This window comes from Apodemus sylvaticus, chromosome 22, assembly GCF_947179515.1.
Source record: "Apodemus sylvaticus chromosome 22, mApoSyl1.1, whole genome shotgun sequence".
Taxonomy (NCBI): domain Eukaryota; kingdom Metazoa; phylum Chordata; class Mammalia; order Rodentia; family Muridae; genus Apodemus; species Apodemus sylvaticus.
The window spans coordinates 39,591,861-39,607,454 of record NC_067493.1 but is presented as its reverse complement, the minus strand read 5'-3'; the positions used below and the strand labels follow the sequence as shown (position 1 = coordinate 39,607,454).

The following is a 15,594-nucleotide window of genomic DNA, read 5'->3' as shown; positions in this document are numbered from 1 at the left end:
CCTGCAATGTTTACTCCTGGCTCTGTTACCAGCTCTTCAAATGCTGTCTCTCCAGGCTCTCCAGCTGACAGGTGCCTCCTCCTCCTCCTCCTCCTCCTCCTCCTCCTCCTCCTCCTCCTCCTCCTCCTCCTCCTCCCTATCAGCCGGGTTCTCAACCTGTGAGTCCAGCCCCCTTTGGCTTGCATATATTTACATTACTATTCATAACAGCAAAATTACTGTTCTGAAGTAGCAAACGAAAATCATTTTATGGTTGGGGGGAGGTCACCACAACTTGAGGTTAAAGTCGCAGCGTTAGGAAGGCTGAGAGCCATTGATGTACATCGCTAGCTCAGGAGGAGTTAGATCTCCAGGTCACCAGAGCCCCTGCCTCGTCCGCCCTGCGCTCCTGCATCTTTCCACCCGGCCTCTGTCCAGAGCTCCTGTCGGGATGCTTGTGATCCTGTTCCCCCTCCGAGTTCTCCCCCCCCCCCCCCCCCCCGCTCTCGCCCGCAGGCACAGTTCTTTGGCATCAGGGCCGGGTCCATTCTCAGCATCCTCCCACAGCTGCCCAACCTCTAACACTGATCACAACGCGGTTAGCAAATGTTTGTGGGTCAAATGGGTGGGTAAGGCCCGCTGTGCTCCTTCTGAATGTTAAAATCTGTGTCCCTTCCTGCGTTTGCTCTGACTAAACCTTACTGCTGCCTCTCACCTGGTCAGGGCTGTTTCCACCTCCCGGTTTTTCAGGTGGTTTTTGTCAGGTGTTAGGGAGTGTGTTTTTTATGTTGTTTTGTTGCGGTTGGGTTTATGTTTATTTTGTTTTGAGGCAGGGTTTCACAGTTTAGCCCTGGCTGGCCAGGAACTTGATATGTAGATCAGGCTAGCCTCAAACACAGAGATGTACCAGACTTTTCTCTAGCTCTTGGGGTGGAACTCAGGATCCCACTCACACTAGCCATTGAGATACACACACACCCCGGGGGTGTCTTTTCAAAGTGCTGTTCCTCCCCATCACTATATCCAACATCTGAACAGTAGCCTGTCCTTTTCCCATCTAATGGGAGGTTTGTTTCTTTGTTTTCGTTTTTCCAAAAGGATTTCTCTGTGTCCCTGGCCGTGGAATTTAATACATAGACCAGGCTGGTCTCGAACTCAGAGATCACCTGCCTCTACCTCTCAAGTGCTGGGATTAAAGGTGTGAGCCACCTTCCCTCACTGAGTGTTTGGCTTTTGGGTTGGGGGGGGGGGGGAGTGTTGTTTTTAAGGCTTCCTTCTAAAAAGGTTCAGCTAGTCGAGGCAGGAGAGAATCCAGGAACTGCACTCCCTGCCCTGGCGGTTGGCTCAGTGCTTCCGGTTGCTTTTCCTGCCTGCTTTGAAAGTCTGATGGCGCCGGGCCGTGGTGGGCGTTAGTTCCAGCACTTGGGAAGCAGAGGCAGGCAGATTTCTGAGTTCGAGGCCGGCCTGGTCTACAGAGTGAGTTCCAGGATATGCCAGGGCAGGGAAACAGAGAAACCTTGTCTTGAAAAAACCAAAAAAGAAAAAGAAAAAAAGAAGAAGAAAATCTGCTGGCATCGCTGCGCAGCGTCCAGGTGTGCCCCGCAGCAGGGAGCGCCCCGCCCACGCTGACCTGGCACCGCCCCGCTTCTGCCCACTGTGCTCGCCCGCCGCCTTACAGAAGCTCGTGTCCTTGTACATGTTGTTCTCTCTGACTAGAATTAGCACCTGCCTTGTCCATCTGTCCTGCTTGGCCTCCAGCGCAGAGCTGCAGAGTCTCCACTGGAGTCACCCTTGCTCCCCTTGACTCATTGCCCTGAGCTCTGGCAGTACCGGGCCGCTTTGGGAGCTGGCTGCTTTCCCCGGAGATTGAACTGACTTAGTATTTGGTAGAATTTGATGCCACAGAGCCTAGTATACAATGCTTATTCTCAAGTCCGTATTTGATAGAAAGTAGGAACCCTCCAACCTGTGTGTGTGTGTTTATATGTATGTGTTTCTGTGTGTGTCTGTTGTTATGCATGTATATATGTGTCTGTTTTATATGTGTTTGTGTGTTTGTGTGTATGTGTGTCTGTGTGTGTTTATAGGGATGTTTGTGTATGTGTCTGTATTTATCTGTGTGTGTCTGTGTATGTGTGTCTGTGTATATGTGTATGTGTTTCTGTGTGTGTCTGTTGTTATGCATGTATATATGTGTCTGTTTTCTATGTGTTTGTGTATATGTGTGTGTGTGCGTGTTTATAGGGATGTCTGTGTATTTATCTGTGTGTGTCTGTGTCTGCATGTGTCTGTCAGTAAGGACCCAGTCCTTGCCTGGATCCGATCTCTCTGGCAGCTGTTGGCATAGCTCTCTCCATATTTGGTTTAGGCAGTGAGAGAGACTGGATAACGTGTCATCACGTGTCCTGTGCCCGGGACTGGGTATATCATATCAGCTTTTGTCAGCTGAAACCTGACACTCAAACAAGATTTTAGTTTGACCCTCAAAGCCAGGCCCACAGGTTCAGCCAGAGATGTAGGCTTGGGATACATCCCTGATTAGTAGAAACATTTTGAATGTTGTTTGTTCTCCAAAACTTCTGAGCCCATCCTGTCTTTTTGTTGCAAGACCGACCTTGCTGCTGTTTTGAGGCTCTGATGAGATGACTTAGGCAAATGACCTCAAGCAGCCTGTGGAAAGAAATGTCTTTAATAACTGTTCATATCCTTGAGCCCCAAGGAAGAAAAGTGTCGCTGTCCGCTCTCTATTTAGTCTGCAAAGAATTCTTTCAGATTCACAAATACATTCAATGCAATAAAAGTCATATTTGCACATGTGCAGTGCATGCTTGTCTGCATCGTTGAGGGTCCATTGAACACAACTGGAGTGGCCGTGGTAGCACATAACCTGAACGTGAGCCCTGTGGAGGCAAAGACACAAAGATCAAGAGTTCAAAGCTAGCCTCAGCTACATAGCAAATTTCAGGTCATTCTGGGCTTCTTGAGACTAGATCTAAAAATAGACAACCAAATACACTGTAAAGTGCCCAATAACTGTTGGTGATGTGGAAGACAATAAATTCATAGTTATTGCTTTGATTGTAAGTGAAATTCCCAGTGCAGTAATTTTTTTAACATTTTTTTGTGTGCTTGGGTTGGTTATAATTCCAGTTCCTGACATCTAGTGCCCTCTTTTGAACCCTTTTAGGCAACAGACACAAAAATGGTACACATGCACACATGTAGGCAAAACACACACACGATATATATATAATTTTTTTTTTTTTTTTTGGTTTTTTGGTTTTTCGAGACAGGGTTTCTCTGTATAGCCCTGGCTATCCTGGAACTCACTCTGTAGACCAGGCTGGCCTTGAACTCAGAAATCCTCCTGCCTCTGCCTCCCAAGTGCTGGGATTACAGACATGCGCCACCACACCCGGCTTTCAAGATAAATTTTAATCTTCAAAAAATTAAGTAAAATTTTACAAGAAAACTGACTCATCTGGGCATAGTGGTGTACACCTTTAATCCTCATAGTGTCAAACAGATATCCAAAACGTGCTATGTTCCAACCTGGGCATGATGGTGCACACCTATAATCTTAGCACTCTGGGTACTGAGGCAGGAGGATTGAAAGCTTGAGGCCATCCTGGGGGTGCACAGTAAGACCCTGTCTGTGAAACAGTTTGTTCTGAAAACAGGCTCAGGCTGTGTTGGTCAAGCTGGCCTGAAACTTGCTATGTTAACTAGGGGTGCTTCAAACTTGGTAATCCTCCTGCCTCAGCCTCCCAAGTACTGGAATACTTGGTGTATACGTGATGCCTGGCCAAATGGGAAAAAGAAGCTGGGTGGGCAGGTCTGTGACCTGCCATTTTCAAAGGCAGGCCCCTGTTGATCATGGGACCAGGAGACCCAGGCAAGCCAGGTGCCAAGCAGCACTGGTTTTTACCTAGTACTGGGCATAAAGCACAAGGCACTGTGGCAAAGGCTAAGAGAACTACCACAAAGTCTTCCTACAACTGGACCTTGACCAGGTAGCTAGGAGCCAAGATGAGGTTGCCTCCCACCATCTCCGTAGCCTGGAATAAGTCTACGAAAACCAATGCCAGAACCGGGATGCATGGTAGGGGTAGCACTTTGGAAAGCATCTACAGAGGGCATTCCAGCTTGTTTTGTTTTTCTGAGACAGGGATTGTCTGTTTAGTCCTGGCTATCCTAGAACTAGCTCTGTAGACCAGGCTAGCCTTGAACTCACAGAGATTCGCATGCCTTTGCCCCTGAGTGCTGGAATTTAAAGCATACGCCACCACCACCTGGCCAGACAGTCGACTTTTTGAAAAGATAAGCAAAGGCTGTGGAAAAAACCAGTTGGTACCAGGCAGGCCAGAGGGTTGATCAGAGGATTCTGTGTGCTGTGTGCAGTTCCCAGGGGACCCGGGAGGGAGCTGATAATCATTAAACAAGCTACTGTTACCAGAGGTGCCCCCAAGAGTGCTGTCACTTGAGTATCCTACATAAAGGTGAACAAGAGGCAAAGGGCCCAGGGAGGGACTAAAAGTAAAAAACACTTTAGGGGTGCACTGATACAAGCTCATTCAGGGCAGACCGAGGTTGGGGGTGCGGATCAGCAAAAGACTGTGGCAGGAGAATACCAAAACTTCCCAGGAGGAGGAGGGAAAATGGACCCTTCAAAAATCTGCCAGCTTTTCCTGGTGTGAGCACAGGCTTGGCGCGGTCAAGACTTGATTAATCCCGTCATCTAAACCACAGTGTCGCACCCACCTCTTACCGACGTGGCTGTCTCTGTCCTGCTTTCAGTGAGGCGGACAGCCGTTGGAACAGGCGATTCATCTGAGTGACTTCATGATACCTGTCACCCAGCTGTCTTCCCAGTCAGGGTCTCCTTTGGGTCTGAATAATCTGTTGTAGTCTGAATAGGGGAAACAAGTATTCAGATTTCTTCAGACACGTTTATGAGACGTGTAGATAACCAAACAAAGTTTTAGGGGAAGATGCTTTGTCTGCTTGTGCGTCTGTGAACCGCTTGCATGCTTGGTGCCCATGAAGCTGGAGTTACAGAAGGCGGTAAGCTGTTTGTGGGTGTCCCCCCCCCAAAAAAATCTGTGTCTAAAACACCTCTACACACCTGTTGTGGATTGCCACAAATTTGAAGCCAGCCTGTCCTAGATAAGAAAGTCCAGGCTATCCAAAGATGTATAATGACTGTCTTTTGAAAAAAGTTATACAAGTTAAATTTTTAGTTTTTTGGTTTTTTTTTTTTAATGTGTATGAGTATTCTTTAGCTCTCTTCAGACACGGGCATTGGATCCCATTACAGGCGATTGTGAACTACTAAGTGGTTGCTGGGAATTGACCTGAAGACCTCTGGAAGAACAGCCAGCGCTCTTAACCACTGAGCCATCTCGCTAGCCCAGTTTTTAAATTTTCATTGAAATAAAATGTGCTATCAATTCATTTAGAGAGTCTTCAAAATAAGTTTAACTTTTTTGTATTCAAAAAATGGATTGATGATAGAAACAAGCAGTATATGACTTTGAAGGAAAAAAATCACCACGTAGCCCAGGCTGGCCTCAAGCATTCTATTTCCCAGTCTTAGCTTCTGGAAGGTTGAGATAATTAAGATTTGATGTGCAGGGTGGTGGGAGCACGCCTTTAATCCCAGCACTTGGGAGGCAGAGGCAGGCGGATTTCTGAGTTCGAGGCCAGCCTGGTCTACAGAGTGAGTTCCAGCACAGCCAGGGCTACACAGAGAAACCCTGTCTCAAAAAAAAAAAAAAAAAACCAAAACAAAACAAAAAACAAATAACAACAACAAAGATTTGATGTTTATCATTGTTATCCAGGATGCTGTGTATGTGGGTATGTACACGTAAGTGCAGAGGCCAGAGCTGTTAGGTCCGCTGGAGCTACCTAGCATGGATGCTGGGAGCTGAACTCTAGGAAGAGTGCATTCTCTTAGCCTTGAGCTGTGTCTGCAGACCTCTGAGTTTGCTCTCAAACCTGGACAAGAATGGGGCCAGCGAGATGGCTTAATGGGTAAAAGAACTCGCAACCCAATTCTGGTGACCTGAGTTCAAGCCTCAAAACTCACCTAAGAAGATATGCCAGGCAGTGGCGGAGCACACGTTTAATCCCAGCACTTGAGAGGCAGAGGCAGTCGGATCTCTATGAGTTCGAGGCCAGCCTGGTCTACAAAGTTGTATGCATCTATAATCCCAGTGCACCTATATTGAGACAGGAGAATTGCCCAGAAACTTGAGGGCCAGTTAGCCTGGAGTATAAGGCCCCCTATCAGGAACTAGAGGTCCTTGTCAACAAGATGAAAAGATAGAACTCCTAACAGCAGTTCTGACCGCCATCCGTGTCCTATGGCGCACACACACACACACCCCTACACTCACAGACACCAACAAAGAATAAACAACAAATTTCGAAGTACAAAGCGGGCTGACAAGGCAGCCTAGAGGAGAAAGTACTCCGTCGCCATGCCCGACAACCTGAGTTTGACCCTCAGGACCTCCTCTTGCAAGCATCCACACAAAGAAATGTGGTAATAAAATAGACAAAATACAACAGTGAGGAAGAGTCAGTGCAGAATTAATTATGTGGGACGGACTCCTTCTGTCTGTGTGAAAGTAACATTAACCCATAACAAAAGAGCTTTGACACGTGATAAAGCAGAATGGAAGAGTAGCCTGCTCTTCTTGGTTTGGTTTTCAGGACAGAGTTTGTCCTGTGTAGCCCTGGCTGTCCTGGAACTCACTCACGCTATAGACCAGGCTGGCCTTGAACTCACAGATCTGCCTGCCTCTGCCTCCCGAGAGCTGGGATTAAAGGCCTGGGGCATCACACCCTGCATCCCCCACATTCTCTTTGTAAAAAGAGTCAGGTGTGGCATGCGCTTATAACCCAGCACTGGGGAAGCAGAGACAAGCTGTTCCAGAGACGCGTTGGTCAGCCCTACTGGCCTGTTTGGTGCATTCCAAGACAAGAGACCCTGTCTCAAACACACACACAGCCAGTCTGGGCCAGATGATACGTGCCTTTAATCCCAGCACTTGGGAAGGAGAGTTCAAGGCTAGTCTGGTTTATATAGAGTTCCAGGCCAGCCAGAGCTACATAATGAGACCTTGTCTCAAAAAAGAAAAAAAAAAAAAAAAAAAAAAAAACTTTTTTAAGCAGCAGGTCAGACCACTTGCCAAATATTTATGAGGCCCTAAATTCAGTCTCCAATACTGAAAGGGGGTTGGGCGAGAACCTGAGCAAAGACACTCAAGGTTGTCTTCTGACTTCCACGTGTGAATGTGGACACGTAAAGATACAAACACGCCACACAGCAGGTACACATAAAATATATATTCACCCGTTTATCACAAAGTCTAGATAAGATGAAATGGGAAAGATATTGTTACTTCCCACCCAGCCCCAGTCACATTCCCAGATTTTGTATATATTGTACCATATTGAATCTACACTTCCCATTGAATTTATCTCAGAGGCTGTCTCTCTTTAAAATTATGTTTTGCATTTCTTTTGAGGTTTTGACCTATGGTCTCATGTCCTTGAACTGGGTAGACACCAGGGCTACCCTTACACTCCTGCTGTCCCACCTCCAGCTCCCACGAGCTGATGCGCTACACTATACCCAGCCCCAGAACTACCTTATTTCTTTTGTGTAGCCGAGTGGAGGTGGAGGGGGGCAGTGCTTGGGAGTCAGTTCTCTGCCCCCCTGGGAGGACCGGTGAATTGACCTCAGGTCACCAAGCCCATGGGCTGCCACCTCCCTGCTGAGCCCAAGGCCCTGGAACCATTTCTAGTCAGTTTTGTTGTTTTCCAAAAGTGTACAAAGTGAGTTTCATTTTTCATTTATTTTGTCCTAACAATGGGTTTCATGTGTTTATCCTTGTGTCCCCACCCCCCACCCCCTACCCCCGCCCCAGAGGTAGGGATTTCTGCTTCTGGGAGCATGACAGCACTTGCTGAAGGTCTCCACGCCCCTGAAGAGACTCAGAGCACTGGTTTTATTCTTCCCTAGGAGAGTGACATCCTCAAATCACCGAGCTCGGGAAGACAGCTGGCTAAAGTCCTTGTTTGTCAGAAAGGTCGACCCGAGAAAAGATGCCCACTCCAACCTCCTAGCCAAAAGGGAGACGAGCAGTCTGTACAAGTTACAGTGTGAGTAGCAGCCCCGCCGTCCTGATGGTTGGGCCTGTCTGTCTGTCTGTCCGTCCATCTGTCTGTCCGACCATTAAGTTTATCACTACATTTTCTTTCGTTTCAGTTCACAACGTTAAGCCGGAATGCCTAGACGCATACAACAAAATTTGGTGTGTATCTCAAAGTATCGTTTCCTGGGAGGAAGGGGGGCACGTAATGATGTTCATACGAGTAGGCTCACTGACACGCAATAGCGCAGGAGAGAACTTTGATCCCCCTAAAGCTGAGTATTCAAAGGTTAGCCTGAGGACTGATGGTGGCACTTGGGAAGGATGGGGGGGGGAGGACACTGCCACTGGCACTTGGGAGGGATGGAGGGGGACACTGCCCGTAGCACTTGGTTTTAAACACTCGCGGCTTGCTCGTCAGGGCCCTGGAAGACTGTCTTGAGTTGACTGTGTTCAGGCCTTCCTGGCAGTCTGTGCAGAAAGGACTCGCTTCTCTGGCCAGTTTGGAGTGTTAGCAATTACAGGTATTAGAAGTAGGAGCTCCATTGTTTTTCTGTAAGTAAACCTACCACCCGGAAGGCCTGTGTGAGGACCTGGGGTGGTCTCAGTAACAAGCCCAGTAATGTCAGCTCATAAAGATAAAGACAGAAGGGACCAGAGTTCACAGTCGGGCAGCTTGGGCTGTAGTGTGAAATTCTTTCTTTTGGGTTTTTTGTTTGTTTGTTTTGGGACAGGGTTTCTCTGTATAGCCCTGGCTGTCCTGGAACTCACTCTGTAGACCAGGCTGGCCTCGAACTCAGAAATCCGCCTGCTTCTGCCTCCCAGAGTGCTGGGATTACAGGTGTGCACCCCCCCACCCCCCTCCACTGTGAAATTCTTTCTAAAATGTAAAAAAATTAGCCAGATGTGATGATGCATGCATGCTTTTAATGCCAGCACTTGGGAGGCAGAGGTAGGCAGAGCTCTGTAAATTCCAGGCCAGTGTGGTCCACATATCAAGTTCCAGGCCAGCCAGGGCGACATAGTAACACCCTGTCTTGCTAAATTTTTTTTCCCAGTTAATTAAAGATAAGCTAGAGGGATGGCTCAGTGGTTAGGAGCACTTGTTGCTCTTGTAGAGGACCTGGGTTCAGTTCCCAGGACCCACATGATGGACAGTAACTGTCTTAATTACTTTTCTATTGATGTGCTATGTTATCATGACTGGTCACTTACAGAAGAAGCACCTTATTAGGGGTTTACTGATTGAGAGAGTGGGTCTGTGGCCATCACGGTTGGGATCATGGCAGGCAGACAGGCAGACAGGTGGCTGGTAGAGCAGTAGCCCACAGCTTACATCCTGATCACAAGCATGAGAGCTAACTGGGAATGGTGTGGGCTTTTGAAACCTCAGAGTCCAACACACACACACACACACATACACACACATACACACACACACACACACACACACATACACACACACATACACACACACACCATGACACACCTCCAACAAAGCCACAGCTTCTAATCCTTCCCTAACAAAGTTTTACCAACCTGTACCCAGCATTCAAATATATGAGCCTATGGGGTCCAAGAGGATCCAGCGCCCTCTTCTGACTTCCACGGGCACTGCATATGCATAGTGCCCATACAAGTAAAATAAAAATGAATCTTGGCCATATGGAGTGGCACATGGCTTTCATTCCAGCGCTTGGGAGAAGCATGCAGATATCCCAAGTTCAAGGCCAGCCTGATTTGCAGAGAAAGTCCTGGGATAGCCAGGGATATGTAGAGAAATCCTGTTTCAAAACAATAATAATAGTGAAATAGATTTACTTTAGTAACTAAATATGACCAAAACCAAAGATAAAGTTTATCTCTTAGTTTTTCCCTCACAAAAGGACACACTCCTGTGCTCTGCCTCCCTGGGTCATCCTTCTTGTCCTGTTTGTGTCCTGTCTTAGATTCCTGGCTGGACGCCTTCCTTGTCTTTAATTGGTCTACTCTCACTTCAGACTCCACACCCCAAATCACCAGCTCTCCTCCTGTCCCTGCCATGTTGTATTTAACCCTTTCCTGGGTTCTCGGGGATGAGTCCCTGAGGGCTGGCATTCTTCATGTGCCTTATATCAGGGTGCCCTGTAGGTTCTTCCTCCCACTCGCTCTCAGCCTACCAAGCCCTGTCCCCAACTTAACGTCACCTCTGCCTGCCCTCCTGGCCTGGACAACTTGTCCCTTCCTGTCCTAGTGACCTGTTACCCCAGATGTGTCAGACGTCTGTACTCAGACTTTTGGCTGCTTTGTAGGTTCTTTTTTCTTCCACCTTTCTCCACCTTTTCTAAAAAAACTAGATAGGAAAGAAGAAAGGACCGAGGGAGACGGGGTGACGTTATCATTAGACTACTTCCTGCTGATTAGGGACGTCGAGTTCCTTGGGGCAAGTTTCATCTCTGCTGTCAGAAAATCTATTATCTTCTTCTCATTTCTTCTTTGAGCGCAGTTACTTAACAATCAGGAACCAACAGTAACAGCAAACAACCTCTTCGGGGTCCTACCATTTACACACCCTCTGAAAAGTCCCTGACTTCCAGACATCACACAGTCACAGAAACCATCTGCCGCCGGCAGAATCACACCCCTGCTCGAGCACGAGGCAAATCATAGTCAGCTGCTGTGGGCAGTCCAAAGCAGCTCCATATCTCCTACCTGGGATTGAAATGAAAACATCCCATAATGTTTTTGTGATTTTCAAAGAAACCAAAATTCTCACTATCTCGATCTGCTTGAGTTCTGTTTTCTTCCCACACTGTGATTTATTTTTATTTATTTGTTCGTTTGTTTTCCCTTTCTATCAAACTTTGAGCAGCGCCTGGTCCCATAATGTAACTGCCACCTTAGAGGCCTGTGTGGAGACGTTGGCCACCCATCCAGTTGGTTCTCAGTACAAGTACTGCCTGCCACACAGGCCCTGCCTGGATAAGGCCAGGGCTTGTCAGAGCAAGTGTGGGGCCCTGCACAAAGAACCGACTGATTCCATATGTGAGTCTGTGTAGCTGAGATGCCTAGGGCCCACTCTCTGCCCCGTTGTTACTCAACCCCACCACCACCACCACCTCCACCCTGTGCCTCTCTGATTGTGCATACTGATGCCACTCCTCCCCAGTAGCTCCACAGCACAGTTGTTCACTTCCCGCTCACATCTGGATTCTTGTTAGTGGTAGCACGTGACATTGGCACAAAGGAGGGTAGAGGCAGAGGCAGGAGGATCATTGCAAGTTAGAAGCCTGTGTGGCTGATATAGCAAATTCCAGGCTGGCCAGGGCTACACAGCAAAATCATGTGTCACCAGCCTCCTGTAACCACAATGTGTTGTCAGCAGATACGCTGATCAAGTAGCATTTCTTTTTTCTTTCATTTTGTTTTTTGAGACAGGATCTAGTGTTAATGTATAGTTATGTTCTGTATGGCCAGGCATGGTGGCATATGCCTATAATGCCAGCATCTAGGAAGAATCAGTCCCCAGTTTAAGGTCATTATCGGCTATATGAGACCGTGTCTATACCAAGGGAAGGTTTTTGTGGAGTTAAGCTCGGATTAAAAGCTACACGTGGCCATGACTTGTCAAGGAATGGCACCAGTCCCATTCCTGGTGGTCCTGAGTTGGTTGGTGTCGAGTTGTTGCTTCACAGGTGTGTTTCATTGTGATTCACCCACTGTCAGATCACACTGGGGACCTTGGGGCCTATAACAGCCAGTGTCTGGAGGTCCCCCCAAGGCCTGCTCCCAATGCCTTGCTCTGCTGAGCTGCCTATTGCGCCCCTCCCCCCCCCACTTCCGTCTTGAATGCCTCTCCCCACACTCTGATCTTTTCATGGCTTTGTGTGTAATTCCTGACTTTCATTGTCTATGGGAAGCAGCAGGACTTAAGTTTTGCAACCATCACATTCCTAAACAGCTTTTTTTCTTTCTCCTAAAATAGCAAACAGTGGAGCTGTAGCTCCTGGACCCTGAGACCTTTGGTCCTTTGTAAACACCTCAGTCAGGATGCAGGGGTTGCCTGTAACTCTTGCAGATAACCTGGGGTTAAAGCCCAAGCTGTTGATAAGTAGGGGCTGCTGTACAGCAGAATGTGGCTGACACTTCAGTTCCGGACGTCATCTTACAAATCTGCTGTGGAGGGCTGGAGAGATGGCTCAGTGGCATGGAGTGCTCGCTGCTCTTCTAGAAGACTCGGATTCCAGTCCCAGAACACACACCGTGGTTTACAACCATCCATAACTCTAGTTCCATGAGATCCCATGCTCTCTTCTGGCCTCTGTGGGTACCAGACACACCCTTGGTACACAGATACACATGTAGATAAAACACTCAGATCTCAAACACAAAACAAAACACATACGCTGTGGAGGCAGGTGGCGGAACACGCGGTTGGGGGCTTGCACTCCAGATGCTGCTGCTGTGCTGTTTCCCATTTAATCGGTGTTGCTGTCTCTTCTCTCTAAGTCAAGAAGTGTTGCCAAAGATCCACGAGGACAAGCAGTACCCTTGTACTTTGGTGGGGACGTGGAACACGTGGTACGGCGAGCAGGATCAAGCGGGTAGGCAGCTGACGTCTTTGGGATGGATGCCTCTTCCTCGTGCTGCTCTGCCTTCCTTGACACTGTCTGGTCACTGAGTGCTGGTTTTTCCATTCCTTCTCAAGTCTCCTTCTGCTGTCAGGGGTCTAATGACTGGTATCTTCAGTCACTAACTGTAAAATGACTTTTTAAAAAGATGCTCAAATCTGTTATGGAAACGTAATATAACTCAAGGGCAGATACAAGGCACACTATAATGTTTTACCATGTTCACATGGTAGATACAAGGCTCAGTATGATGTTGTACCGTGTTCATGTGATGAATACAAGGCACACTACAATACTGTACTGTGCCATGTAGTGTATATGTGATAGACTACAGTGCTGTACTGTGTTCGCGTGGTGTATATGTGTTAGATTACAGTGCTGTACTGTGTTCGCGTGGTGTATATGTGATAGACTACAGTGCTGTCCTGTGTTCGCGTGGCATGCACCTATATTGTCAAGGTAAGAATTTCTTAACACTAAATGTCTACTGTGATTTAAAATCCATTTCAGTCCACCTCTGGAGGTATGAAGGAGGCTATCCAGCCCTCACGGAGGTCATGAATAAACTCAGAGAAAACCAGGTAACAATTTCGAAAAATACGTGTGTGTGTGTGTGTGTGTGTGTGTGTGTGTGTGTGTGTGTGTGTATTCACACAGAACTTCATGATAACACTGTTATCAGCTTTTGTTATTAAACCATTCAGCCTTCCTAGTAGAAAGTTCATTGTATAAACTCTTAAAGTATGGAAGTGTGAAATGGCCAGTTTTAATAGCATCACAATCTCAGTTCCTCCATGATACCGCATTGCAACTGAGGAGTCAGTGCTTTAGCTCTGGCTAAGCTGCACGGTAGGCCCAGCCCTGGATAACATTAGCAACTCAGCCGCTTATTTACCGTAATAAAATTAATTTATTTTTTAATTTTAAAAAAATTAATTTAATTTTTGTTTGTTTGCTTGCTTGTTTTTTTTGAGATGGCCTCATGTAGCTCAGACTAGCCTCAAATTCCTTATGTACCCACGGATAGCCTTGAACTCCTGATTCTCCTGCCTCCCAAACACTGGGACTGTAAGTGTGCACCTCCACACCTGGCTTACGTGGTGCTGGGAATCAGTCCCTGGCTAGTGGTTTAAAGGACGTGTTGTTCTTGTTGAAGACCAAGGCTTGATCCCTACACTAACATATCAGCTCACAACCATCTATAAGTCCAGTTCCAGGGGATCTTGGGCCCTCTTCTGACCTTCATGGGTGCCAGGCATATGCATGGTGTGTATACATGCAGGCAGGCAGAACATTCATACACAGGAAGTAGAATAAATAAATCTTTAAAAACATGGGAAAAACCTGGTATATGTTAGGAAGTTAATACATCAGGTAGGAATTCATTATTCCAGTGCAATAGATTAAAAACTAAGATGAAAGCTGGGCATGGTGGCACACACCTTGGGGGCCAGCCTGGTCTACAGAGAGTTCCAGGACAGCCAGGGCTACCCAGAGAGATCCTGCCTATAGCTATATCCTGTGGAACGTAGATGTTATTAAAGTATATCTTTCTGTAAGTATCTGAGCACATTTTTTTTCACCCAAAGGAATTTGTGAATTTCCGTAAGGCCAGAAGCGGCATGCTTCTCTCCAGGAGGAACCAGCTGCTGCTGGAGTTCAGTTTCTGGAATGAGCCTGTGCCGAGATCCGGCCCCAATATATACGAACTCAGGTCCTACCAACTCCGAGTAAGTAGCAGACAGAAGCTGGCTGGCCTTATCTGCTTCCCGAGGCAGATCCGAAAATGGAAATCACCATTTTGTTATGTGTTTAGAGTCTCACATTTATTTTTGAGGGGCAGTGGCGATGATTGGAAACAGGGTCTTCGATAGGTAGCCCAGGCTATCCTTGAACTTGAGCTCCTCCCTTCCTGAGTGCTGGGGTTACAGGAATCTACCACCACTTTGACTTGTTCTGGGCACCCCCCACACCCACACATTCACACCCACACATTCACACCCACATCCACACACCCCACACACCCCACACCCCACACCCCATCGTCTTTTTTGTTTTTCTTTTTTTCCTCTTCCCCATCCCTTCTCTTCTGCTAATCTCTTTTGTATTTAAGTCATTATGTGTAATGTTTATTACATGATGTTTTTCCAAATAACTTTTTTATTGAGGCAGACCTTAAACTCTATGTAGCCAGGGATAGCTCTGGATTCTCTCTCTCTCTCTCTCTCTTTTTTTTTAATTTAAGTTTTTTTACATCCCAATCATTGCCCCCCTCCCGCAATCTTTCCGCTATCCCCCCTCCTCCTCTGAACGGGTGGGGTCCCCTGGGTATCCCCCAACCCTGGTATTTCAAGTCTCTGCTATAGCCCTGAACTCTTGATTCTCCTACTTCTACCTTCTAAACACTGGGATCACAGGTGTGCCCACTGCACCCGGTATATACAGGCAAACGCCACCGCCGCCCGGCTACGTTTTGTTTTTCAAGAAGACATCAAGCGCAGAGCCAGACACAATAGATAGCACCTGTCCTAGAATGCCAGTAAACACGAGTGTTGGCACAGGTGGCACACTCCTTTAATTCCAATGGCTGAGACCAAGAGGCAGATGAATCTCTCTGAATTCAAAGCCACCCTGCTCTGTAACAGTTAGTTCCCGGCCAGCCACGGCTACACAGAGGAATCCCGTCTCAAAACAACAACAAAAAAGAACTGAATAAAAACTTAAAAACAAGTGGCTAGCTACAGCCTCATCTTTCCAGGCAGCCTCTAATTGTCCTTACAGTAGAAACCGTGGTTAACTGTGTCTGCTGACCGCCTTCTCCCTGTACACGCTGTTCACCC

General features: G+C 47.3%; 1 protein-coding gene across 2 annotated transcripts in view; it reads left to right on the top strand.

The window, feature by feature from the left end:
* The window catches only part of Nipsnap2 (nipsnap homolog 2), a 30,077-nt gene that overhangs the window by 4,159 nt on the left and 10,324 nt on the right, over positions 1-15,594 (top strand). For both annotated transcript variants that reach the window (XR_007975006.1, XM_052168076.1), the window contains exons 2-6: positions 8,015-8,154; positions 8,261-8,306; positions 12,633-12,727; positions 13,265-13,335; positions 14,344-14,484. Coding sequence is in view for 1 of the 2 variants with exons in the window: in XM_052168076.1 (XP_052024036.1) it covers positions 8,015-8,154; positions 8,261-8,306; positions 12,633-12,727; positions 13,265-13,335; positions 14,344-14,484 (493 nt within the window). In the remaining variant the exon portion in view is untranslated. The remainder of the gene's footprint in view (positions 1-8,014; positions 8,155-8,260; positions 8,307-12,632; positions 12,728-13,264; positions 13,336-14,343; positions 14,485-15,594) is intronic.